This window comes from Pleurodeles waltl, chromosome 7, assembly GCF_031143425.1.
Source record: "Pleurodeles waltl isolate 20211129_DDA chromosome 7, aPleWal1.hap1.20221129, whole genome shotgun sequence".
In the NCBI taxonomy this organism is placed as follows: domain Eukaryota; kingdom Metazoa; phylum Chordata; class Amphibia; order Caudata; family Salamandridae; genus Pleurodeles; species Pleurodeles waltl.
The window spans coordinates 1,466,523,158-1,466,549,998 of NC_090446.1; the positions used below are offsets into that span (position 1 = coordinate 1,466,523,158).

General features: G+C 43.3%; 1 protein-coding gene across 1 annotated transcript in view; it reads left to right on the forward strand.

Annotated features, from left to right (window-relative positions):
• LOC138246507 (neural cell adhesion molecule 1-like) overlaps positions 1 to 19,383 on the forward strand; it is a 115,655-nt gene extending 96,272 nt beyond the window's left edge. The window contains exons 4-11 of the mRNA XM_069201158.1: positions 2,135 to 2,221; positions 3,765 to 3,986; positions 4,740 to 4,886; positions 8,154 to 8,288; positions 10,466 to 10,583; positions 11,339 to 11,502; positions 14,159 to 14,357; positions 17,149 to 19,383. Coding sequence (XP_069057259.1) covers positions 2,135 to 2,221; positions 3,765 to 3,986; positions 4,740 to 4,886; positions 8,154 to 8,288; positions 10,466 to 10,583; positions 11,339 to 11,502; positions 14,159 to 14,357; positions 17,149 to 17,209 — 1,133 coding nt within the window. The 3' untranslated portion in view covers positions 17,210 to 19,383. The remainder of the gene's footprint in view (positions 1 to 2,134; positions 2,222 to 3,764; positions 3,987 to 4,739; positions 4,887 to 8,153; positions 8,289 to 10,465; positions 10,584 to 11,338; positions 11,503 to 14,158; positions 14,358 to 17,148) is intronic.
• The last annotated feature ends 7,458 nt before the right edge of the window (positions 19,384 to 26,841 follow it).

The following is a 26,841-nucleotide window of genomic DNA, read 5'->3' on the forward strand; positions in this document are numbered from 1 at the left end:
CTACAGAGACCACAGCTACTCAGAAAGTCTCAAAGACCGTCAGCAACTACAAAACCTGTTCCTGGGATGGTGCCAGGGGAAAGGCAGCCCTGTCCTGCAGTCAGTTCCGAGCCCTGAATGGATAGACTCAGACGACCATCTCTTTGTTTTGCCAAGTAGTGCGACCCCTACAATTGTTTTAGGTGGTGGTCCACGGCTTGACATTTTCTGGGGCAATGCTAAATATGGACTGAAAGGGATTTTAAGCACCTAAGCTAGAATCAGGGGGATCTCTGTATGTTTTTGAAACATAAACATTTGCTGTTTAACCTTCCAAGCATCACTGGACATTCCAAGATAGCATCCAAGCCCCCTCCCAGAAGAAGTCTCAGAAGCCCTCTCCATGACTTAGGCCCCTTGGAGAAGGCCAAGTAGGTTGAAACTTGAGTGACAGGAGAGATGAACTCCAAGCTTAAGGTATATTTCCTGCTACACACGCTCACACCTGTCCTGGGTGAACACAAAGACCTGTCCTTGTTAAAGATGTTCCCATAAAGCCAGGCTGGCATCCCATAGTGCTCTTCCAGAATCGAAGCCAGACCGGACCAAAGGTAATGTTCTGGCTGAACAAACAAAATGGGGTGAACAAATGGAAAATAGAGAAGGAGAGAACAGGGCTGACAGATCGCCTACGTTCCATTCATATCCAATAGAAAATGCAAGCAGGAGTTCTAATGCAACAAATATCGTGAACAGAATGAAACGTCACGGGGGAGCCACAGGTCACACACTGCAAAAGCTATTGGTTGAGGGATCTATAGGTTGCAACATATGAACTCTGCTAATGAGTTTTTTTTTCTTTTATCTCGCAGAGGATTTGAATATTTAGTTACCCAGCTGTTCATAGTGGCCTGCGTTAATGCATTAAAGTTGTAAGTTTGTATTTTAAATAGGTTACATTTTCTATGGTATGAATGTATCGAATATGATTCATAATACTTTTGGAAAATCAAGTTCTTTACGTGTGGACAGCTTATAGATCTTCCTTATTATCCCTTCTCTTGTGTCCACACTACCCTGCAAGAGTGCTGTAAAAGCTGTGTCTTTCCACAGCCACTGATTTCGATATATAGTAGACGTGTTTAACAAACTGGACTCCATTCCTGCACCGTTCACGAGATTGTGCAAAAACAAAACTTGTAAAATCTGTGTTTTTTTTTGTTTTTTTAAACTTAACAGTGACGGACATAAAAACATGCAAACATATTTTTTTTATCAAAAATAGAGCAAATAAAAATATTCAGATATGCATTTTTTTTGCAGAATAAATGACACAGACTTCCTTCGACTGACAATCAACCATGCTCATTTATTTTCTCCTCAATTACATTTTAGCGGGTAATTGTATGAGAGGCAATTTGTTTTGAAAATTTTCATTAAAAAGAAAACTCCCTGACAGTTTGGCCATTAAAATGTTACGCACTTCTAAAATTCAGGTTACTGACAGAGGCTGTCTCTGTGTTAAAGGTGCATTGCTATATACCCTAATTCTATATTTGTTTATAAATAAGAATGAGAATCAGTCACTGTCACCACACTCCGCGACAGTCCTAGGCTGGGGTTCTGTATTTTCACTTGATATTACACTAGGGCGAGCCATGAGGGAAGAAGGGATCTATGGATAAGGAGTGTGGCCAGAGAAGAAATGTTTGTTCATAAAGAGAGGGAAGGTGAATGAAGGATTCCGAAGCGTTCATGGGATCAGCCTTCTCTGTGTAGGGCCAGGGCTGATTCCGTCTTGGTTAGGAGTTACCGAATAAGGTCTGTGATGAGAAAGATGTGCCAGATGGTATTTCTACCCACATATCTCCACTTGGGCAGACTCTTACAACAAATACGTATTGTAATGGGCCTGGTCTTGTGTGTTATGTCGATGTGAAGCAGGATCCGCCCCCGCGGGAAGCAGTGGAATTTCGCCCCCAAAGACGGGTCTCTTTGTGTTGAGCGTTACTTAGACTCTGGCCCCCTGCGGACTGTGCTGACGAGCGGCATGGGGGTTTATCTTACTCTCTTTGTTGTTGGGTTCTTGGGGGCTGGTAAATAGGCTTGTTATAACTGCTCAATTCTAATCTTCTAATTTTGGTTTTATCTACAGGAGTCCATAGCAAGAAATTAGCCATCACCATCATCCCGGCCAACGGAGACATTCACCTGGGCGAGTCTGCATTCTTTCTCTGTAAAAGTAAGTGTCAGCTTTGCTCTCAGCCCCATCCTTGGGTCCTTCTTAGACCTTTCCACCTTTTCAATTTCCCCTTCTCTCCTTTCTATTCCTCCACATCTTTTCTTGCTTGGGTCCCTAATAATACGCCTCCATCGTAGTTACAGCATCCCACCTTGGGAATCCTAGAATGGAAGCGAATGGTGACCATAAGGGGCAACTTTATTTCCTTTTGTGGGCAAAGTGGAGGCACTGGTCTCCTCCAGGCTAGTAGCTCTCATCGCCACGAAGAGCACCATCAATTTAAATCTTTTCAACCAGCAATAAGGTCACACATGTAACAAAGGTTGAGGGGGGGAGGTGTTGAGCTATTTACACAAATTCAGGAGCGATAGGGGACCAAGTAATCTGTGGAATGGTATATAATAACCATATAACAACCTGAAACTGCACCCCTGACATTGCTTCTCTCAGGGGCTAGAGGAAGGGGAAGGTGTCCTGGCAGGAATTGAAGAGACTTAACCTTCTTTAAACCCTTCTTTATCGCCTTCTGTTGCCCCCGTTAGTCTCCAAGCACACGCTTCACCTGAGGCATTGGGAGAGCTGCCATCCTTGCCTCATTTGTTCTAGCTTTCCCTATAGTTTGTCTTCCTCATGTTACTCTCCCACACGTTCTCACTCTCCTTTCACACAATGAACCCCCTTTGACAACTTTGTCTGTAACTACTCAACATTTCTTCTGTTGGTTCTTCATCCTTTCTGCTCCTCTGCTTAGTTTTCCCTTCTCTGTTGTGTTTGCATTTAGTTCTAAAATGTAACGTAAGAAAACATTCTTCCTTCTCCCTATCCTCTCTCTCCACTTTATGTGTTGGTAATGTTTTACTATACTATGTTCATCCTTTATTTGTAAATCTCATGGTGATCTTCTCTCGTCTCCTCTGCTCCACCTTCTTTTTTACCTTCTACCCACAAATTAAGTCGGCAATGTTCTACTTCACCCCCCCTTTCTTGTTTGCTTTGGTAATTGTGTCCCTTTACTCCTTTAATCATATCCCCTCTCTCTCTTTTTTTTTTTTAACTTTGCTGTGATTTCTCGCTCTTCTTTGAAATAACGATCTTTGTAGGTGTCACACATATGTTCTTTGCATTTACTCTTTCACCTTTACTCTTCTCACTCCTGCCTTGGTTGTCTTGGTAGTTTTCCATCCTATTTCTCACCCCCTCTGTCTTCCTGTGTTGGCACTGTTCTTCTTTCCATCCTTACCGCCTCCCTGATCTTTGCCTTTAATGGTCTTTCATTGTCCTAGCTCCTTTCACCTCCTTGTCTTCAATGGTCTTTCTTTGTCCTATACCTACTCTCTTCTTAGTCTTTAGTCATCTATCTGTGCCCCATCACCTAATTCATCTTTGTCTATAATAATCTTTCTTTGTCCTATCCCGTCTCTCTTCTTTGTGTGCAGCGCTCTTTGGCTAATCCCCTTTCTCTTCTTAGTGATCTCTTGTTGCCCCATCTCCTCTTGTTTTTTAATGGTCTTCCTTTGCTTATGTAACACTTATTCCTCTGAAGCTACTGGAAGTGGAGAGGCCACCTTTCAGTGGTTCAAGCCAAACGGAGAACAAGTTGAGGAGGAGGAGGACGAGGATTATCGCCTGAAGCCTATTGATGAGAGTTCGGTTGGGATCAACATCACAGTGTCGCGAGCGGATCAGAGCGGCGAGGTCCGGTGCCGCGCCGAATCCGATAGTGATGATGAGACGACCGAGCAGAGTATCCACATCCGCGTGATCCGTAAGTACACCCCTTGGAATGGAACTAGACATCACCTAGACATGGTCAACAGGGCCAGGCTCATCCATGGGGAAAACTCGATAAATCCCAGAAAGGCAGAGGGCAGTGATAGTTATTTAAATGTCAGTTGCACTTGCCATGTGACTCATACAGAGGGGGCCACCCGTTTGGAAATTTCCCCGAGTGTGATCAACAGAGGTGTGATCATATTAGATTCCCTCTGTTGCTTATTTTTTTTTTTTACTACTTTTTAAGCTTTGTATTTTGTCTTCTGTTTAGTTTCATATTATTCTGTAGTACTACAAGCCTTTATTCCTCTCCAAGTTGTGATCTTTATGATTATTTTATTATACAACCCTACAAAACTTTGTCCTTGTGAGGGGCTTCAGCAAGCCTTTATATGAAGGAGTGAGTCAGGAAAAGTTTTTTTTAGTAGGATTGTGTAATAGGATAGGGGAGAAAGACAGTTGAAAAGAGGAGAAAAAGAAAGATAAAAGGAAAGAAAGGGGAGAGGCAGTAGTGTCAAAGGGTGGGTGATGATTGACAACTGAATGCCTCAGAGTAAATACACACGAGTTTGTTGATGCTATTGCCTATCAGATGGAAGCCATACAATGTAGCGGAGTCTCTTACCCCTGTACGTCACTCTTGGCTCCTCGTTCTGCTTTACCTGTTGCCTACGATACCACAGCTATACGCCTGTCTCAATCTATGCACCCCTCACCTGAATTGTCTCCTTTGCTTACCCCACAGAGCGGCCCACCTTCACTTCGAATGAAAACCTCTACAGAGAGTTCCAGGAGGGCTCGGATGCTGAGATGCGCTGCAGTGTGACTGGGATCCCCATGCCCACCATCACCTGGATCCGCAACGGCAAGGACGTCTCACTGCTCAGAGATGGTGAGTGGTCCACACACAGCACTATGGTACTTTTTCGTATTTATAAACAAGCATTTCTACCTAAAATACTGTGCAAAGTCATACAGGACTGCATTAGGCCACTGGCAGCAGAAAGGTTACAGCGGAGGCGCTTGGTGATGAATGTGGCAGCACAGATGCATCATTTACATTGAAGGCTGTCGTAGAAGTGGTGTAGTGGTGTGTGACCTGAAGGTGTGCAGTTCGGACCCATAAGGAAGTGGTGCATTGCGTGTTAAGGAGAAGTTGTTGCAATACAGTATGCCATGGAATGGTGTGTTACCTGGTGCAATGAGGGGGCTGTACAGAGTGACACAGACTGGGTGCATTTTATAGAGATGTAGAGACATGGAAGGTGTGAATTGCTAAGCGACATCACAATGGATGATCTACAGATGGGCCCTGAAGGAGTGCGTTGCAGGTTTACATAGAAAGCGTGGGTTGCGTTTAAGGGCAATACTCTGCGCCCTCACCTCTCATCTATCTCGTCATTGCTCTATACCTTCCTCACCCCTCTCCTCGGTTTATCATGTTTCCTTCACCCTTCTGAAATGTCATCACTTCTTCATTACTGCCTTTTGCTCTTTCACCTGTAAGTAATGCTGATTGTATTCTCTCCCTTTCTACTTCCACTCTGGCAGTGGTTCCCAACCCTTGACTTCTCCACTTTATCATTACTGGAACCCGGGGACCCCCACTGAGTCATTACTGGAAACCAGGGACCCCCCCCACTGAGTCATTACTGAAAGCTGTGGACCCAAGCTTAAATATTGTCAATGATTTGAACTGCAAAATAATATACAAAAAATACAGAGTCCGGCATTCCATCAAACACATACACAAATGATAACACATTTGATTTAATTTGCAAACAAATAAAATAAAAAAATACAAAATTTAATTTTAATAGGAAGTTTGGAGCCTTTCTTAATTCAGTGAAGCCACACATCGTCCATACTATATTCTTTTTGATGCTCCTTCACTGCTCCCATGAATCAATCTGAGAATCCTAATTTAATTTTTAGTCTCTAGTTTCAAAGTCCTTGACATTTACAGTACGTTTTAAAATATTCATTTGTACATTTAGCCACTTTATGTATATACGCTTTATTTAATCTGTTAATATTAGCTAATTTTCTAAGCAATCACGAACCCCCTAAAGAGACTTTGTGGACCCCCAGGGGTCCCTGGACCACAGGTTGGTAATCGCTGCGCTGTAGTTATTGCTGGCTGATTCACTATAATGAAGTAAGGAGTTACTGATTGTCCTGGTGAGGTAAATGGGTAATTGTTACCTTCTATTCACAAAGTACTCTTGCACCAGCTAGTAGAGTTCTTCATCCTCTGTTTTCCAGGCCACTCTGTTACAATAATTCGATGGAATTGCATATGACTGCAGCCTGACCACTTAATGCCCAGTGTTGTTGGATTCTGCTTTATTTTAAGCCCGTATGGCTATCCTCATGCCCAGTACACCGAGGTAGCTATACACATGTCTGAACTCCCTACCTTGCAGGTGTGTGCTGTGCTGTAAGGCACTTGAGAGGCCTCTTCTCCCTGTTGCCATTGCTGCCATTCTCTGGATGCTACTGCAATCTGAAAACGATTTCTCTCTTGATATGTTCAGTTCCACAAACTTCAAATACGATGGTGGAAATAGATTTAAATCAATTGTTTTGTGTGTTTTTGCAAAGTTAGAGACAAGGGGCCAGATCCAATAATTTTTTTAAGTTGTCCGAAACACTTGATTCGCAAAATCAGAGGGTTTGCGGCATCTAAAAACTTATTTTGTATGTTCTAAACCCTTTTTGGGGAGTCAGAAAAGTTTTACAGACGCCTAAAATGGGTTTTGAAATTGATACTGATTCACAATTTAGAAGAGGCGTGTTGTGGGAGTACCTTCCGAATTGCAGTTCAGTCCTCTAAGTATCAATGGTTTTCTACCAGAATTCGTTGACATTTTGGGTTTTGGTGCAGCATGTCCTTGCTGGTCATGGTGGGTTTGGTCCCTGAGAAGGGGAACTTGTCCCAGTCATTCATTGGTGTGCTTGAGATATGGGTGTTTAGGCCTTTCCTGAACTAGCAGTAAATCGGTTGACCTCATGGGGACGTCTCTAGTTGGTTGCAGAACCGCATCTTCAGCCCAAAATCTATTTTTATTGAATCTCTGAGCCAATTTCTGCAATATGCACAGACCTTGAACGGCTTGCAGGACTTTGTTGGGGTGGGGCGGTGCAGGAGGGTGCAGTTGGGGAGGTGTAAATAATTTTTTTTTTAAATAAAAAAATCATCTTCCTGTTTCTCCGATGCCGCCACCGCCACCGCGCCACTCCTCTCCTGCACTGCAGGCACAGGGCTCCTGCAGCCAATCCTGACGCTGCTCAAAGCAGCGTTCGGATTGGCTGGGAGCGCCCAGCCAGGGCGCTCCCAGGCAGACTGGGAGCCTGTGCAGGCTCTCTCCAGCCCGGCAGCTGTGTTGCTGGGCTGGAGAGAGCCTACTGCGTATATATGTGAGGCCAGTCCGAGACAGCTGACCAAACATACATGCGCACTGAGGGGGAGAGCTGTGCTCCTCCACCATAGCGGAGGAGCCGCGACTGGCACAGACCCTGTCCAGCATTCACAACCAACGATCTGTTGATAATGTATTTCCATTCTGTGGTCTGACAATACTGTAAACTCCAACCTGTGGTCTGTTTTATGCTATATCAAACCTGTGACAGGTTTCACACCTGCAGCTTCGGGTTGTTTGTAGTATATATATATCCATGCTATGGCCTATGTATACTCTATCCTCAGCCTGTGGTCTGTTTAAAAATAGATAAAAAAATGTATCTTCAACTCCTGTCATCTACTGTAACTCCAGATTGTGGCCCTAGTATATTTAATTTCCATGATGTGGCTTGTTTACAATGCCTGTTTAGGCTGTATCCTGTTTTCGAAGGATCTCCAGTCTTTGCTTATGGTTTACTGTACCGCAACACCATGGTGTGTTATAATGGATCTAGTGGGTGTAGCTTGATTTTTCTGTTTCATTACCCCATGGCTGGTTTATACTGTATTTGCATTATGTGGCCCATTGCAGTTGAATCGTTAGCTCATGGTATGTTTATATTGTATATTCTGCCTGTGACCTGTTCACACTGCACCTCTAGACAGTGGTATGTTTATACTGTTACAGTGGCCACTTCATTGTTTTCATGCTTTGGTAACATGTGTCACTGTTTCTTCTGCACCCATCTCTCGCAGCCCGCGTCTCTGTCAGGAATGGGAACTTGCAGATCAGTAAAGTGCAGACCTCTGATGCTGGACTGTACAGCTGCAGAGCCAGCATAGAATCCAGGAATGAGGTGGACCAGAAAACCTTCACCCTCTCAGTAAATGGTATGTCTGGCCCCTGCAACTCTTGAATATTGTTACTCTGTATGTAGGGGTGAGCGAAATTGCATGATTTTTTTCTCCATATATAACATGCATAATAATCACAAGAATTATGAGTTTCACTTATATTACAATTGGGTGGGAGTCTGTGTGAAAAATGAACGAGAACGCATCACTAGCAAACAAAAGGCATGCAGGATCCTGACAAATGAATGAACCAGTAGGTGAAGGACTATAAGGGAAAAAGACACTGATAGGTCGGTGTCTGAAGAATCATAAGAGACAAAGAAGCTGATACTCAAGTGTCTAAAGAATTATAAAGGACTGGCAAACTGATGAACAGTGTCTTTAGAATTATAAGAGAGAGATTTATACTCCAGTGCCTGAAGAATTATAAGGGACCACCGAACGCATCAATCAGTGTCTAAAACATGATATGGGATAGAGAGTCTGATACTCCAGTGTCTGAGGAAATATAAGATGGATAAACAGTTACTCCAGTGTGTGAAGAATTATAAGAGGCAGATAAACTGTTACTCCAGTGTCTAAAGAATTATATGAGACAGGGGAACTAATACTCCTGTGTCGTGTCTTAAGAACTATAAGAGACAGATAGACATACTCCAGAGTCTGAAGAATTATAAGAGGCAGGCAAACTAATACTCCAGTGTCTGAAGAATTATAAGAGAAACTGATGCTCCAGTGTCTGAAGAATTATAAGAGACAGGCAAACTAGTACTCCAGTGTCTGAAGAGTTATAAGAGACAGAGAAACTGATACTCCAGTGTCTGAAGAATTATAAGAGACAGGGAAACTGATACTCCAGTGTCTGAAGAATTATAAAAGACAGGGAAACTAATACTCCTGTGTCATGTCTTAAGAACTATAAGAGACAAATAGACTAATACTCCAGTGTCTGAAGAATTATAAGAGACAAACTAATACTCCAGTGTCTGAAGAATTATAAGAGACAGAGAAACTGATACTCCAGTTTCTGAAGAATTATCAGAGACAGAGAAACTGTTACTCCAGCACTGGAAGAAACATAGAAGACAGAGACACGTATACTCTAGTGTCTGAAGGATGATATGAGACAGAGAAACTGATACTCCATTTTCCGAAGAATTATAAGAGACAGAGACAGTGTTACTCCAGTGTCTGAAATATTATAAGAGACAGAGAAATTGATACTCCAGTGTACGAAGAATTATAAGAATCAGAGAAACTGATACTCCAGTGTCTGAAGAATTATAAGAGACAGAGAAACTGATACTCCAGTGTCTGAAGAATTAAAAGGGACTGACAAACAGGATGAACCAGTGTCTGGAGAATTATAAAGGAGGGAGAGGCTTGATACTCATGTGCCTTTAAAATTATAAGGGACTGACAGGCAGATGAGCCGGTGTCTGAAGGATAATGAGGGGTAGAGAGATCAATGCTGCAATGTCTGAAGAATTTTAAAGGATGGCAAAATAATTAACCAGAGTCTAAAGGACTATCATGGACAGAGAAACAGGCTAGAATTAGAAAGTGCTGTTTCTGAAACAGGAACCGACAAACAGTGAAACCATTGTCTGAAAAATTACAAGGATCAGAGAAACTGGGAAAGCAGGTTCTGGAGAATTGCAAGAGGCAGAGAACTAAGAAATGCAATGGCTGCAAAAATACTTAGGACTTAAACCCTGATATACTGTGGTCTTTAGTATTGCCCATGACAGAGAAACTGGTAAACCAATGACGGCTGAGTATGGGACAAAGAAGCTGCCAGACCAGGACCTGAACAATTACACTGGGTAGCAAAACTGGATAGACAGGAGTAGTAAACCAAGGAACCAAGTGTCGCCTGTGCAAGATAGAGGAGCAGTCGATCTAGGGTGTTCAGAATTTCATACGACATTGTGTGAGACAGAGAAACAGAAAAATGTGTGCAGAATTCCATAGCACTAGGAAATTTATAGATTTTTGTCTGCAAAACTACACAAGGCTGGGAAATTAGAAGACTGGGGTCTGCAGAACAGAACATGCCAGAGAATGATTATGGCCAGCAATGATATGGGTGGGTACACCTTCTAACATCTTCTGTTAAATGCACATAATCCCACCAACACGTGCATATAAGAAGTTGTGTTTTTGACAGTTTATGTAAAAGTGATGTCTGGTCATTTTGTATATGCCCCTAGTTCCCGCAAGCGCCCACTTCAAAAACAACTCAACGACGGCCATGGGAGGAACCAACAGCACTGCATCCCTGATCTGCCTGGTTGCTGGACACCCCAAGCCCCAGATCACATGGAGCAGGTGAGCAAAGTTTTGTTTACTAAGGCATGCATCAAGATCAGCTTCTGAACCAATCAGAATTCTTCCCAAAAGTGCTGAGGTCTGGCATTGTTCACTATGCTCTGTCGAGCACTATGCCGCTTTCTTACTGAGTTAACCCTTTCGATGGCTTCGCAAGCCTGCCATGGACCCTAATTAAAGCTAGTTAAATGACCAGCCCCCTTCCATCCTAATTCAATGAATCCCTCAGCCACCCGTAAATGAGTTAATTCCTGGTTTGAAGACTGGTACTGGTTCTGTTTTACCATGTTTAAACTCTTTTGCCATTCATATTGTGAATAACCGTAAAGGATTTTGAGATATTTGATTAGGGAATTCTGTTAACAGCATGCCAGCCATGACTTGGCCACCACTCCATGAGAGACCCAATGACATGCCTAGAGGAGGCTCTGGCAGTGAGTGTCCCCCCAACTAACACCAGGATATACAGATGGAGAGCAGCTGGATGGGCACTGAGAAATTGTTACTTCTTTTTGAGAAGGATTATTCAAACTGACCGTCTCTAAATCAGGGGGTAAATCTTCTTGGCTTTGATTCTATATGTAGGAAATTGGCATGAGTTAGGTACATATGTCATGTGACTATTAGGGAAGAAGGGCCTGTGAACAAACTTATCGGGAGGACATCAGTGCCTTTTGCAATTTATGACATGAAACCAGTATTAAGAGATCCAGATCCCTTTGGAGCGGAAATTAAGGCTTTCATGCTTGTTTCAGGGCCGGCAGTCCTGTGAGTGCTGTAGATGGGAAGTATGCCTTTAATACGGATGCAAGTGAGCTGCAGGTCCAGAACGTGGAGAAAGCTGATGAAGGAAACTACACCTGCACAGCGCGCAACAAATTACGCCAGGACGTGGCCACCATCACTCTTGAGGTTCTGGGTAAGAATGACTGTGCAAGAACTGGTAGAATAACAACTACATCTGCAGTCTTTGATGCCATCCTACAAGGTGTTTAAATGCAGCCCCATAGTCGACCCTGTGAATAGCTTTAATCTAGCAAACAATGTCAGCATCCCAGAAGAGCCTCCAAATCTACCTAGCCTGTTTCCGCCGTGCCTGGTTCAGCACGAGATCGAGGTAACTTCTGGTTAATTAAATCTGATCTTCACCACGCGGGGTAATACTGATATTGAAGGGGCTATGGGGCAATTGATTCCGAACATCCTGATGTTTTAACATAAGTAGAATAGTAACGCACTGTTCTTCAAAACAGACAATAAAGCGAGGCATGATCCTTTGAGGTTGCCCCCATAAAGTGAGGTAGCTTGGATATAGTTGGGTCTGGTTGTCTTTGGAGTCTGTCCCACAGCATGCATAATACAGAGCGATTTATTTCATTACCCAAGACAGCCTGCATATTAACGAATAATATAGCACAGAAGCCGCAGCACTTAAAACAATGTTTATAATAACGATGTCCTCCAGTTGAGTTGGGTGTAGTTGGTTCCTTTAATTAGTAGCCAAGGGCATCAAGAGATCGGTTGAGCATTGATCCATAAATACAGCCAAGTAGTCAGTTGAGCATAGTTCCATATCCACAGCCAATATGTGTTTCGTCACAACAGGTGACTTTTTCAAGGCTATGAGATGACACAGTAAGTAGGGAAGTAAGTAAGGTCATTCACTAGTAAAATGAGCAGGGTGAAGGGTAAACCTTGCTGACCAAAACCGTGGTAAGTCTTGTTCCTGTCTATGTTGACCACATCCATGCAGGAAATGGAGTCCGACATACAAAGAATAATAAGGAATAATAGAGGCAAAGAGTAATCCTGGTTAATTGACTGCCTTTCTCCTCCTGGTGTAATCAGCTGATGGACATATCTCATAGTCTAAGGGGTCTGTACCAAACCAAGGTGTAATAGGAGAGATACATAAGGTTGTGATTGTTCTTTGACTCCGGGGGGGGGGGAGGGTTATATAAAGTTTTTTTTAGATGTGGGATATCTGTCACAAATTAGTGTATATGGGTACATAGTCTAAATAAGGCAGACAGGACACCTGCAAAATTTGGAGCATTTACCTTGTGCGCCAAGCTCTATGTAACCCATTTTATCTCTGTCCTCATATTGTAATATAGAGTTACAAAGCCATCACTGTTATTGATTCCCCTACCCCTTTTTCATGGCTTAACAGAGGATATGTCTGCAGCAGTCCACCCGAGTATCAATGAGTAAGCTTATCACATATGGTTGTCTGATAGAATATTGATGACAAATATATTGTGTGTACAGAATATCATGTCAGACATATTGAGGACAAAAGTAGAGATGCTAAGTGCAAATAGGCAAGTGTAGATTTGCTATTCTTACTCCACATCTATACCTAAATAATCTAGGTTCATATGGGTGGAGTTAAGTATAGTAAAACTTTGTTTTTCCATAGAAATTTCCTTTCACAATATATTTGTCCTTGATAATCTTCACACTACATTTTGTTCATGTAGTATTTTTGACTCTGTATTTAGGGCCTAATTTATATCTTGGCTTAGGGAATACTCAGTCACAAATGTGACGGATATCCCGTCCGCTGTCTTACGATCCCCATAGGGTATCATGGGATCGTAATAGGACGGACGGGATATCCGTCATGTTTGTGAGAGACTATTCCCCTCTGCCAAGAGTTAAATCAGGGCCTTAGTCTAAACAAAGTCAATCCAGAACACCAGCCCGAGGAAGATACATGTATCACATGAACATGCTGAACAAGCCTTTGATGTATCCTGACAGGCTATATTTACAGTTTGGAGGGAACCCAATTTCATCCAATTTGTGGAGGAAATTCTGAACGCAGAGTACACTCCACGGGCTAAATTTCTCCCAAGCAAATGCATACTATTGTGGTGGAAATTGAGCCAGAGGGTTCTGTTCGATATTTAGAGTTTCCTCCAGAAGCTGGAAAATGTCCAGTTACCTTCAGGCTGAACATGAGGTAGTTTGTCAGATAACCTATCTAGCAACATAAAGAAAGAATGGTCTCATTATCCGTTTACTTTACCCCTCCTCACATGGTGTAATATAGTGAGGAAAGACAGAGACCCTCCTTGTTGGCTGACTTTGTCCTGTATTACATAGAGAAGGAAGGGTCAACATTGTTCATTGACTTTACGCCTCATCATATGGTGTAAGGTAGTGAGAGAAGGCCTTCCTTCATGGTTGATTATTTCATTTATCATACTGAATTTGGCCCTCACTTCATGCTCTACCCTAGAAGCAGAAGAGAATTATGGTCCATCAAGTTTCTTCCTGCACCTTTGCCTGTGACATAGAAGTAAACTAACTTTCTGCCAAGCATCTTTCCTGCTCCACCAGGTGGGACCACACTGACAAAGAGGAGGAAGGGGCTGCTGCATGTGGTGCATAGCATTACACATAGACCAGAAGGGTTTAGGGTTCAGTAATTCTCTCCCCTTAAACTCAGTGATTTTGTCCCCTTTTCAGCAAGAGTTCTCTGTACACCAGGAGGTGGAACCCCTTGCAGTCACCAGGAATTTGACAAGGGAGGTGAACCTCCTTACCACTTTTATCTGTCTCTACAGAGGTCCAGCGAAGTGTCCAGCCCAAGGGTGTTGGCGCAGGTGGCATTGTCGGCATCGTGATGGTCATCTTCCTCGTGGTGCTGCTGGCGGTCGACGTCTCCTGCTACTACACCAATAATTGCGGCGTCCTGATGTGCCTTGCAGTGAACTTTCTGGGGAAGCACCCTCATGGAGGCAAAGGTCATATCCTTGAAGACAGGTAAGGTAACTACTTGCACATTGAGAGGGTAACGCTTGTACGTAGGTGCCTACAGCTAGTCCACGTCGAGTAGTACTCAGTACTGCTGTGACTCCAACTGAGGTGTTGTTACACCAATGAACTTCTTATCAAAACGTGTGCTGATGTCTTATCCCTAGTGATACACATGAGACAGGGTAGTTTCTATGTTATAGCAAGTCAACTCATACTTTCATCCTTCTGAGGTTGAAAAATGAAGAATCATAGAGCTCAAATAGTAATCAACATAAGCTATTCCAGTAGCTTTAAAGCTGCTATCCTATGACATTAAGTGTTATGTATATTTATTTATACATTTACTAAAATGCATCCGCACCCTCAAGGACAGCGAAGTGCTGTACAATGAAAAATAATATCCAAGGAGACAAATCAACAGGGTTATGATGGGACAGGAATAAATATTGCTCGGTTATCATACTGTATGTAAGCAGGCCCTATCTTTTGCCATATACACATGATTAGAAGACTACAACCTTGTTTAATATTTACATTACTACTACAATATCAAATGATGAATGACACCAACAGCTCTATTAGTATCACAATAGTTCTAACAGCGGGAGGAGGGAAGTTGTCTAGAAGCCATACCTGGCTTATTAAATGCTAGAAGTCTGCTGCAGTCTCAGCCCCAAAGGACGGAGAGAGTGTTGGCCTAAATGTAATACTATTTCACTTCCCACCACTTAGGCTGTATAGAGGGCTTCCTTAACATAAAGATACCGCCCTAGCCGACCTCCTTTGCGACACCAGTTAACTGGGCAGTTGCTACTCCCACTGATTATTCCATGCGGCCCCTAGCTCTCCCCATTGGGTTATTCCGCCCTCCCTGTTTCTGCTACTTTCAAAGCACAGCAATCACTCACTTGCTACTTCTGAGAATTACTAGAGATCTACTTACAGCTGTTATGTACAGATGTTATCCTGGTCTAAAAACCCACTGGGTAAAGGACAAGGAGGAAAGCTTTCCTGAGGCACCCTAATGTGACAACTAATCCATGTGTGTTCAAGATGCCATCCGTGGGCTGGGAATCCTGCGGTAGGACCATTATTTACCTGTAGACCTGGTAAACTGTTCAGTCTGTGGCCAGCACCCAACCCATTGTACCTTGTACACTTTTAGACCACATGGTAACAGGTTTTGTAGACTCAGAATGGGTCTGCTGGCCAACTGTTCTCATAATACAGCTTGCATAGTCCATTCAGACCGTAGAAACATTATCCATTGGTCTATGCTGTCATTCCCAACCAGTCCTACACAGAGTATGTATCTTCTCACCCTAGCAAATGGGACCATTGTCTTGACAACAGGCATCTTATCCTTGTGGACTTAGATCACAAATTCAAGGAGGTCTTACACCATCACCTCTGGTTCTCCATGACGTGACCTGAGGCTGCCACCACTTCCGAGGCTGCCCTGTTCCAACTCTCACATGGTCTGTACAGTCCTCATGGCTCTGTTAGTCTGCCAAATGGACAGGGAGCTCTCACGTTCATGAATGATGCAGACCAGCTGTACTGCCTCTAACATACATTCTACTAAGGCTTGGGTGGAAATACTTTCCTGCCACAGTGGGAGGCCATACCAAAGTCAGCACAATGGTATTACATAAATCCTGGGGCGTCAGTACACCAGAATGCCAGGGGCAGCGGAAGTGCCATCACATGCCCTTTGACCTTGGCTTTCACTCACATGCACATGTATACATACACATTATACACACACTCTCACATAAAATCACTCTCTCCCGCAAGCAGTTTTTTAGTTACTGAGCTGCCAGGCATGGTCAGATTCCAGCTAACTCTACTCCATGATTTTTTAAACCAATAGTCAACAATGTAACATTATTCACTGTTAATGTAATGGAAAAATTGCAGGAAAACAAGAGTGAGGTGCCCCAACTGACATCCATAAGGACGAGCTGCCACTGTGTTCCTGGCACTGATTTTGCCACTTCTGAGGTCAGGGGTCGCAAAGGCAGAGCCAGGGGTATCCCACGCTCTCAGCCACTGCCTCACTCTCCCAGTGGCTCGGGAATAAGGGGCTTCTGTGCCGAATCACGTTGTGTGCACGACAAGCCCAAACCTCTAAAGGTCTTATTAGAAGGATTCATATCTCCATCCCCACCGGGAGCCAGGCTCCAGGAAGGGTAAAACTAGCCCTGGGGAGTTTCAATTACGCCAGAGTGATTGGAGTAATTTCAGTAATTCTGTATCACTCTGTGACACAAAATGATCAATAGTTATGCCCACTTGCAGAAGTAAGACTACTTTTTGGGGGGAAATCTTACAGCAAGGACTCATTAAGTGAGCGCGAGCGGCTGCTCACCCTCGCAATTTGTGTTGTTGGTGCTATTCTTAGAGCAAAAGACATCCTCATATCCATTTTTGACACAAGGGTGCATTTTGTACTAAGAAAATAATGCTAAATGCCGGGAGTATGTTGGGGGGAAAATCCTGGCTCAAGTGCACTTTTAGTGAGTTGTGAGCAGCGGCTAAGTCTCACTATCATGTTCTGTTGCATTTAATGATTTTTCTTAGCTTAATATGTATCCTTGCATCCATTTTTGTACAAGAGGGAACATTTTTGCACTAAAAAACAGCCTAAATGCAGGTTCACTCTTCTCACGTAATGTCACAGACGTTTTGGGTAATTTTGCGTGAGATGGAACTACGCAAGTTACGCCCACCCCTAGGAAAAATTAGATGAAGGAAATAGAGTGATTCACACATATGCATCTCCCCTTCCTTTTAGGAAAAAGAATGAAAAGTCAGCAAGATGCACTGTGGTCAATGTCTCCGGTATTGAAGCCTGATACCTCCTTTTGAGTTTGAAAGAACCATCAGCCTACCACATTAAGAAGGACAAATGTTCCTCAGAGACTTAAGTTTTGCTTCTTGGACTAAAGGATCTTCATCGGTCTTTGTTTCTTCATTGCTGCCTGCGAATCTGCAACTTTAAAGTGGCAAGATGAGTTTAGACTGCATGCCTTTGACTGTGACCTTCATGTGTCCATGACTATTGCCAAAGATGTCAGCAGTGCTGTGTAGAAGCCTGTTAGCTATGTGCGCCGCGCCTACTTTGTACAAGGTTCTGGTCTATGAAGTTGGAAGTCTTGTGTATAAGGAGTCTGTCCACTGTAGTCTACCGTATTTATATTCAATACGGGTCTACCTTACTCTGTGCAAAACCACAGGACCATTTGCCATTGGATGTGGCGAGGCTGTATGCAGGTCTACCGGCCATCAGAGTCCACCATATACAAGGCAGTAATCCTGATTATATGGGCCCTTATCACTGAATTCTACAATAGGGTATACAAGGCCTGTGGCATCAGAGTCAGCCTTTCTCTATACAAGGGTCTAATCAACAAAGCTTTCAGTATGGTATACATGGCTTCTGGCCATCTGAGCCAACCATTTTCTATACAAGGTCTTAACCATTGACGTTTGAGACATGGCATTCAGGAGTTCAGGCCCTTAGAATCAATCACACTCTAGACAAGGTCCCAGGCTATCAGTCACCCATCTTATAGTTAGGTCCATTGTCCTCTGGACCAGCCACTGGACGCCTAGGCCTCCATATTCCACAAAAAGCACTGATGAGAAGAAGTTTAACTCTCAAATTATAGATGAGATAAGGTGTCTGGCATCATTCTGCCTGGTGGATGGAAGAGAGAGGGAATGAGAAATCTTCTTTAAATAATTACTAACCATAGTATGTTTCCTTAATACTGTACATGCTGAATAAAAGCATGAATGTGCGCTGTGTTTGACAATCTTTTCCCCTTTCCTGCCTTAGAGAACAGCTTGCAACCGTATCTTAGACGAACCACAGGACACGCGTTCCTATGAAGCCTGGAACCGAGATGAATTCAGGCCACACACGAATCTCGGGTCCACAAGACCCCACTAAGATGAGGGTTACTGTAGTTACGTGAACCTTAGGGATGTTAGATGAGGAGTACAGGCAATCTGGGAACTCCTATTAATTAGTGTGCGCTATGCTTGGAAAAGTTACTACTTTTCAGTCCTTTGCCCTTGTCTTGAGTTCAACATTGACGAACAGGCTAATGTGTCAAATTATTTTCCTTAATATTTTAAAATCCCTGAAAATATCCCTAAATATTTGACCACATATATGAACTATATTTTAGTATGTACGAGCTGCTTTGATTAGTCCAGATCTTTAAATACCTTGCCATAATTTCGCCATTAACACATATTTGCGTATGTAAGTATTTTGGTTAATATTTTCTAATCTCTATAAATGTCCCGTAGAGTCTGGCCACAATTCTAAATTTATCAAAGAACCAAACATAATTATGGCGCTTTGCCAATTTAATAAACCACCCGCCCATAACGTAGCTGTTGGTACAGAATGATACAAAACTTTGTGACATGAACATGTCCTCTCAGAATCAATCTTCTCCATGGCTGCTCCAGACCCACGACCATCCAAGTCACTTCATCAGAACCTTTCATATTTTACGCAACCAATGCATGCTTTTACTGGGTTATACAACCCACACTGTATTGGAAATCGTTCCAACGTTATTTTCAATATTGTTATTGTGCTGGTAAAATAGCTCCTTGGGTTAATGCACGTGCAGCAAAGATGTGTGAGTAAGCTGAAGGATACAGGTTTGGATTCAGCCTCCTCATTTGATAACGCTATATACACATTTTATATTATCCATCATCTAAACGTTTGCTGTGTGAGCTAAGAGGTGGTAAAGTGCTTTCCTTTTCTTCCTAAGAGGTCTGAGCACATTCAGTACTGAGGCCTGTGCTTGTCTCAGTACGGTACAAGGAAGCATGAATTATTGGACCATATAACCTTTTCTATTGAATTGTATACTGAATATAACATGAAAACACACGCTCTTTGATTACAAGATTTCATGTACATAGATTCTTTCTATGAATTGTTTAATGTTTAAACTAATGTTACACATTGTAAAAAAAATAAACATCATTTTGATACAAATCTATTTGCAGTTTGTTTTTAATTAGAAGGACAAGAACAAAGCCATTCTACTAGAACTGTGATATGAGGATTTTTAGGTTGATTCCCGGAGTCTAAAGTTGTGGCAACTGCCACCACCTAGTGGTCAGACTGTAAACTGCTTCTCATAAACTGCTATTAAAAAATAAATAATTGTGCAGAGCAAGAAGCGCCTTTGTCCATTGCCGAGTATTACAACTTCAGCATTTCGAGTTTCACTGGCTTAGTTCACAGTGAGACCCTGCCATAGCAGGCAGGGACATGTTTTCTCATTTTTGCCTCATATGTTGATGCCACCGTCCGCTGCAATCCGTTCCTACACTGACTATGGAAACAATGGTCCTTTGCACTGCGACTTCAGTATAATTTATTCGCAAAACCCAGTCCATTTTACTAATTTTGCTATTTTGGGATGACTACACCATCCACTTTAAGAATTAGTGCCGCTGCATTAATCATGTCAGCTATTGCAGAACAGGGCAAAATATCGGAGACACTGTCTAGTAATGTGAACTCTGGAAAGGCCATAGAACACAGTAGCATTAAGAAAGAACTCCTAAAACATATATTTAAAAAACTGGAAAAAAGTAAAATAAATGAACTATCCAAATGGTGGGACTCTATTACTCATAAACAATATCTGGAGATCAATAGAATCCAGAGGGGGCTTAGACCTCAGATGTTCCCACATATGATGAACTTGATGAGGATTGGTTAATTCAGTGTGAAAAAAATAATTTACTAAGAATTCAATGAACGATAGAAATGATCTAAATGTTGGTTATTAATGTAGATAGGAAAGCACTTAAGTTACAATCCGAAGTTGAAGGTTTTGTGAAAAAGAAATGAACGTCCCTGAAAGAACAACAACAAATTATGATGTTCTCAATGAAGTTTCAAGGAAATATCAGCCGATATCAAAACAAGAAAAGTCCTTAGGAAGTCGGTTGAAAATAATTATCTAACCTCGAAACATATGTTGGCTACTTTTGAAGAAGTTTTACATCAAGGATATGATTATTTTTTTTTGCGAATTAAGTTGAACTCTTGTGGTGGAGAGCTCGGGAATAAATTTCTTTTGCATGGACATTGCCTGATTTGGTGACTATTCCTCGCCCTGGAGCACACGAAATCTGTTCTTATAATATAATTTATTGTACTGTTATTTTATTTTTATTGCTAATTCTTAGTTCATGTGCGCCGCTCCTACTCAGCCTCGACATCTTATTCATTTTACTTGTGAAATAGAATATTCCTGAAAAATAACCTGAGAGTCGCACCTAACGAGTGCAAACTATGTATTTTCCACGCTTGGTCTAGTGTAAAAGTAGCAAAAGGTATTATGCGTCAAAAGGTTTGTGTCATTTTTCTCTTTGCTCAAATAATATCTGCTCCATCCCGTTTCACACAGCAAATACGATTCAAGGACATTTCATACTTTTTTTGCACCAGAGTTTCTGTAAAACGGCCCCACGCGTGAAGACATAGGTAGAATATGGGAAGAAATAAGTGGGCTATAGATAAGAGCTTTGTAGTACAGTGATGGGAAGGGAAATTAGGTTGCTTCTTTAATGTACTTGAGTCAGGCATTTGAGCTCAGTAAGGGAAACTTCCTTACAGCAAGGCTTAGCTTTGTGACACTGCTATTCAGTGTGCACAGTAACTGAAAAGAGTTCAGTCATTTTAACCACAGTCTTTAATGACATTTCTGAGTAACAAGAAACTCTTTAAAACAGTTAGTTTCTGTTAGTGCCTAATTCCTTCACAAAAGAGGCCCATCAAGGTCTACATAAGTCCATCCCAGAACCTCACAAGCGCAGGTTCAGTTGTCTTTGCATGTGCTTCTTTCTATCCATCCTCATGTTTAAAATGCAGGCATGTCCCGCAGGGACGCAGAATCCTCTCCAAGCACAGCCGTAGGTCAGCATTTCTTAATCAAAACAGAATGCAGACCAGTACACACTACAAATACAGCAGATCGGTCTGTTCTTTAACATGGTAAAATGGCTGTCCTGAATATCCTATCAACACTTCCAAATAGAAACACATATTTGCCTTTCAATGTCCTGAGCCTGTAAAACAAACAAAACCTGCTACGAGGAGCACATTTCATCTTCTATTAAAAAACAGTGAAGTACTCTGGCTAAGCTTGTTAGGTTGTTTTATTGTAGAATGAGGTCACTAGTTTCGGCTGTCCCGGAAAAGGAGTGGCTGGGCGGGACAAGGGGAGAAGGGGGGCATTTAAAATTAAAAATGACAAAAAAATAAAAAATAAACAAATAAACACTTACCTTTGGAGGGAGACACGTTCGTCTCCCGTCTGTCCTCTTCCTGGCTGCACAGACTCCCAGCCAATCACGACGATGCGTCGTAGCAGCCTGCTTTGCCACTCAGACTGGGAATGAGAGTCTGGGCATGTCCTCTACCCGGCTGTGCTATACAATGGTGTAGAGAACATGCCAAGTGCGCATGTCTTTGTGGCCGAACCAACACGGCTGGCCAAACAGACATGCACACTTTGTGTGAACATAGCCCTACTATGGCCCCCTTCTTCCCCGCCCCGCCCCACAGTGAAAAATAAAATGATAATATCGTATTGAATGTTATTTTCATTTTATTTTTTCTTTTTCGGTAAATCCAGCGCGGTTCCGCCTTAGCGGAAGAGCAGCCCCTGGAGGTCACTTCCTCTAGGTTTTGCACCAAGATGAAAAGAAAGGACAATAACACGTCTGCAGTTAAGAGCAGGTTGATCTGTCACCTCACTCAACAATTTAAGAGAGTCCTTTTCTCTGCCTTGCTCCATAGCTTACCACCCCAATGGTTGGTAATTGAAACATCTGAGGTGTTGTGGCGAATAAGACTCTGTGGCCAGCCGCCCTCGACCCCGTCCCTCCAATCCTGGCCTCATTATATCAAACAAGCTTAAACTTCAGTGAGATAGACATTTACTATAACAATGGCGCTATACATCGCTTGGTACACTGAGATCGATCCTCATCCTGAAAGTTGGTCCAAGGTGGTCACTGTTCATTTGCTAGGTAGAGGGATTTCTACTTCCTCCTCTATTCCAGCAGAATCTCTCCTGCCTGCTTCTAGTTTGATGCTGGGGTTCTTCTTGTTGGGAGTCTGGAGTTTCTGTGCTAGAAGGTTTCAGTATTGCTTTCCACCCTTAGGATAGCCTGATTACATTAGTTTTTTTTTCCTCTGGTTGAAATACTAAAGGAATGCTCACCTGTATCGCTCCTGTCTGTCTCTGAGGCTTCTTGTTGCATCTTGCAGGGCTTTTCTTTTATCAAGTCTGGCATGTGACGTCATCCTCATAGTGCTAGAGGTGAATTCTATCGTTTCTCACCATATAGCTCAATGTAGGACCTTGTCTTTTAGCATTGATGCGGATAGCTTGGCCTAAATGGCTCTGGGATGCTCTTCTTCCACTCACTCTGCGCCTTTATTGTGCCTACTGTGATGATTTTCTCTCTTCTTAGAACATGCTTGGATAGAACAGTACAAAAGACCACAAAATTGTTGCCCTCCCCAAATATTCCATGTTTCTAATCTATATACTGTCTCTCCTAGATCTATCTTAAAAATCATTGTGTTTCTCTCTCCTGTCCTTTAGTTCTTTGGACATGGCTGGTATAGAAGAATGTGTCTCATCCATTGTTGGTTCATCAGTGATACAGATTTCCCATTTGCTCTCACCCAATCTCCAACCCCTTGCATGTCTTTTTGCAATGTTGTCCATCGCGGACTCATCTCTACCTTCACTGTGAGTAGCTGATCTATGAAGGTTTCCTTTGGTTGATCCTGGAAGGCTGAAAAGCAACTCATCAGATCTTTTTTAGTGAGCCGTGCTGATTCATTTCCTTGGGTGGCAATCGTGTTATCAAATTTAAAAGTATAATCTCCTAATCTGAAGTTTCGGCGCTCTTCTTTGACACCCTTCCTTACCTCTCCAACAGGAACCAAGGTGGTGTTGAGATATTTCCGACTCTCTTCTTCACGGGATGCAGTCAGTTCCAAGTGCGAGGTGTTTTTATGGGTTTCCCTAGCAATCAGTAAGCAGTCCCACCATACAGTACATTGTCACACTAATGGCTTTTGATTATTACTCATATTCTCTCCTCTATATTCTCTGAGTTTCCTGTTTGTAGTGGTGGCAGCTTCCTTTAATACAGTGGCTTCCTGGGGCTGTCATTGTAAAATTTTCCCTGGTTCCTTTCACAAAGGCCATATGTTAGGAGGATAAAATTCAAAAGTCCACAGAATTAGTGCAAATGTTCTCTTATACTACGGTCCACTGGGGGCGATGAGCCTCATGCTTTGATCCCCTTGTGCAGGTTGAAGGGCCAGGGGGCACAGGGACAGACTGCCCAAGAGATGTGGCTGACCCACTACTCATGCTTGCTGGGTCATATCCCTAGGCAAATTTGCTGGTGGGGCTTTCCTCTTCAGTAAGGCCCAAGATGGCCTCTGCCACAGGGAACCCTGGAGCCTGTCCTGATGCATTAGTCCATCCCAAAAACAGACAGAACGCCCCCTGCCCCTTTCTTGGTGCCAGCCTCACCTCCTCCCCACTGCCCGATTGTAGCAGCCAATCTCAAGCTCCTTACCAGAGCGCCATCTTTGCTCCAGTTCTCGCCACTCCCCTCATTATGCGTTCTTTGTTTACCCTAGGGTGATAACATCACATTTGCTGCAGGGTCCTCCCCTGACAGGAGCTTTTGTGTGATGTTTGCAAATAGTGTCTGTTGTGTGAGGTTTGCGGATTGCTGTTGTGTTTGAAATATGGTGATTTCTGCTCCCAAAAGGAGTGTACTGCCAAAGCACGAGCTCTCATCCCTGTCTCCTAATGTTCATCTAAAACCAAACCTCCCTTAACCCTCACACACACGAAAGGGCCTTTGAAATCCTATATTACCGCTCCTGACTAGTGCTGGACTTGCTTTGCTTGCGAGCTCTGCTGTTTATGAGTGGTGCACGAACCAAAAAAAAGTCATATTTCCTGTCTTTTTCACAAAACCATTTTAAGTGTATCTGCCTGACTTTCAGTGATAATACAGGGTAATTCCCTAAACCCAGAGGCAAGACCTAGAGTGAGAGATTTTTAACCACTAGCACCTGCACAGCCAGAGGGGTGCGCAGAACTAGAACAGCCCGGCAGGAAAAGCCTCCAGCATAAAAAGCTCAGAGCTCTGCTCTGCCTTCCAAAACATAAGGGGTTATTCCATTTTTGGAGGAGTGTTAATCCGTCCCAAAAGTGACGGTAAAGTGACGGATATACCACCAGCCGTATTACGAGTTCCATAGGATATAATTGACTCGTAATACGGCTGGTGGTAAATCCGTCACTTTTCCGTCACTTTTGGGACGGATTAACACCTCCTCCAAAGTTGGAATAACCCCCATAGTCTCCCTGTTCTCCCCTTCAGGACGCTCTCACATTTTAAACCGGGAATTTGTATTACAGCTAGGGGGTGCTCTTGCCACATTGAAGGATTTTTCACAATCAGACCAGGCCAGATGCCGCACTTGAGGGGAGAGTGATGAATAGTGAAATAATGCTGCAACATTTGTATCAGGCCTGATGAATGGACTGTGCCTTTTCCACAGTCTAGCCTTAGGGCCCTGTATACAAGAGATAACTTTGCAACAATATTTGACACATCTCGAACCATAGGTCATAAATGCACAATGTTAGGAGTTGAATTTCAGCATTTTTTCTTTGTACAGTTCAGCTCGACAGTGTTATGCATCTCTGCAGAGTTTCAGATTATCAGTATTTAGCAATGAAACCACAACCCCTACACCTGAGCTAGGACAGCACGTTGTCACGAGCATTATAGAAAACGAGCTGTCTTCATTTTAAACGTCCTGGTACAATGTCATAAATAATGCAAAAAAGCACTAGAAGTATTTTACATATAGAAACATCTGCCTCTTGAATGGTGCAGATTTGTGATTGTCAGAAACCATTTTATAAATTGATGTGTTGGAATATAAAGTGCCTCTCTACCCCAATCTACCCCACCCCATCCCAGTTCAGTCCACCCTTTGCCAAGCTAATCCACCACAATCCACCCCACCACACCCTACCCCACTCCAATCCACCACACTCCACTACACCCTTCTCCCATCCACCACAATCCACTCCACTTCAATCCAACACATCCCCTCCAATCCAAACCTCCCCACCCAGTCCAATCCAGTCCATCCCACGGAACCCCTCCACACCCCATTCCAATCCACCACACCCCATTTCAATCCACCCCACTCCACCGCATGCAAATCCACCCCACTCACTCCAGTCCACCACAATCCAATCCAACACACCCCTTTCAGCTCACCACACCCCATTCCAATCCACCACACCCCATTCCAATCGACCCAACCCCATTTCATTCCAACCCACTCCAATCCAATCCACCCCATTCCACTGCATGCACACCCACCCCACTCACCCCAATCCACCACACTCTATTCCAATCCAATCCACCTATCCCATTCCAGTTCAGTCCACCCCACTCCAATCTAATCCATCCAGCCCAGCCCACCCCACTCCAATCCACCCACTCCAATCCAATCCACCCCACTCCAAACCAGTGAATCCATTCCACCTCACTCCATGCCAATCCACTCCAGTCCAATCTAATCCACCCACTCTACCCCAATCCAAGCTACCTCAGCCCTATAACTCCAATCCAAACCACCCACCCAAATCCAATCTAATCTACCCCTCTCAAATCTATCCCAATTCGCCTCACCCCATTTCAATCCTCCCACTCTAATCCAATCCACTCAACTCTACAACACTCTACTCCACGTATTCCACTCTACGACACTCCAACAAATCCACTGTACAACACTCTACTCCCCCACTCCACTCTGACACTCCACACCACTAACCTTTAGCCATGCTGAACAGCAGCTACACTGGTGTATAACATGGAAAAACACATTGACAAAGCCAATAGCTCTTGTATAGGTGAGACCTACTGGCTTTGCCAATACTTGTTATAAACTGCTGGCACCTGAGGGACTCTGGAGTCTGTTCCTTTAACCCTGCAAGAAGTGTAAAAAGCAGCCCTCCCCACAGCTTGGCCCCTGGTGCGGTGACACCAGCCTCTGAACAAAATCAGAAAGCCATGCCCTAGATCGGGCAGGATGAGGCCTCACCAGCACATGCTGTGACTGCACAGAGTGGCCTATTATCATTCTATATGTTATAATCAGACAAACAGAATGACTGTGGGACAATAGCAGGCTGTGCCAGGTCGGGGAGGGGCTGCTGCAGACCCTCGAGTTCAGAGTAGGAGAGTGAGCTGGCCCCATGAGTGTTAAAGAAATTCGGGTTCTCGAAGGTGGAAAGAGCATCTCGCAGTAAAGTGCAGAATTATGGGCAAAAGTTATCCATGAAAGGGCTCTTCATGGACAACGGAT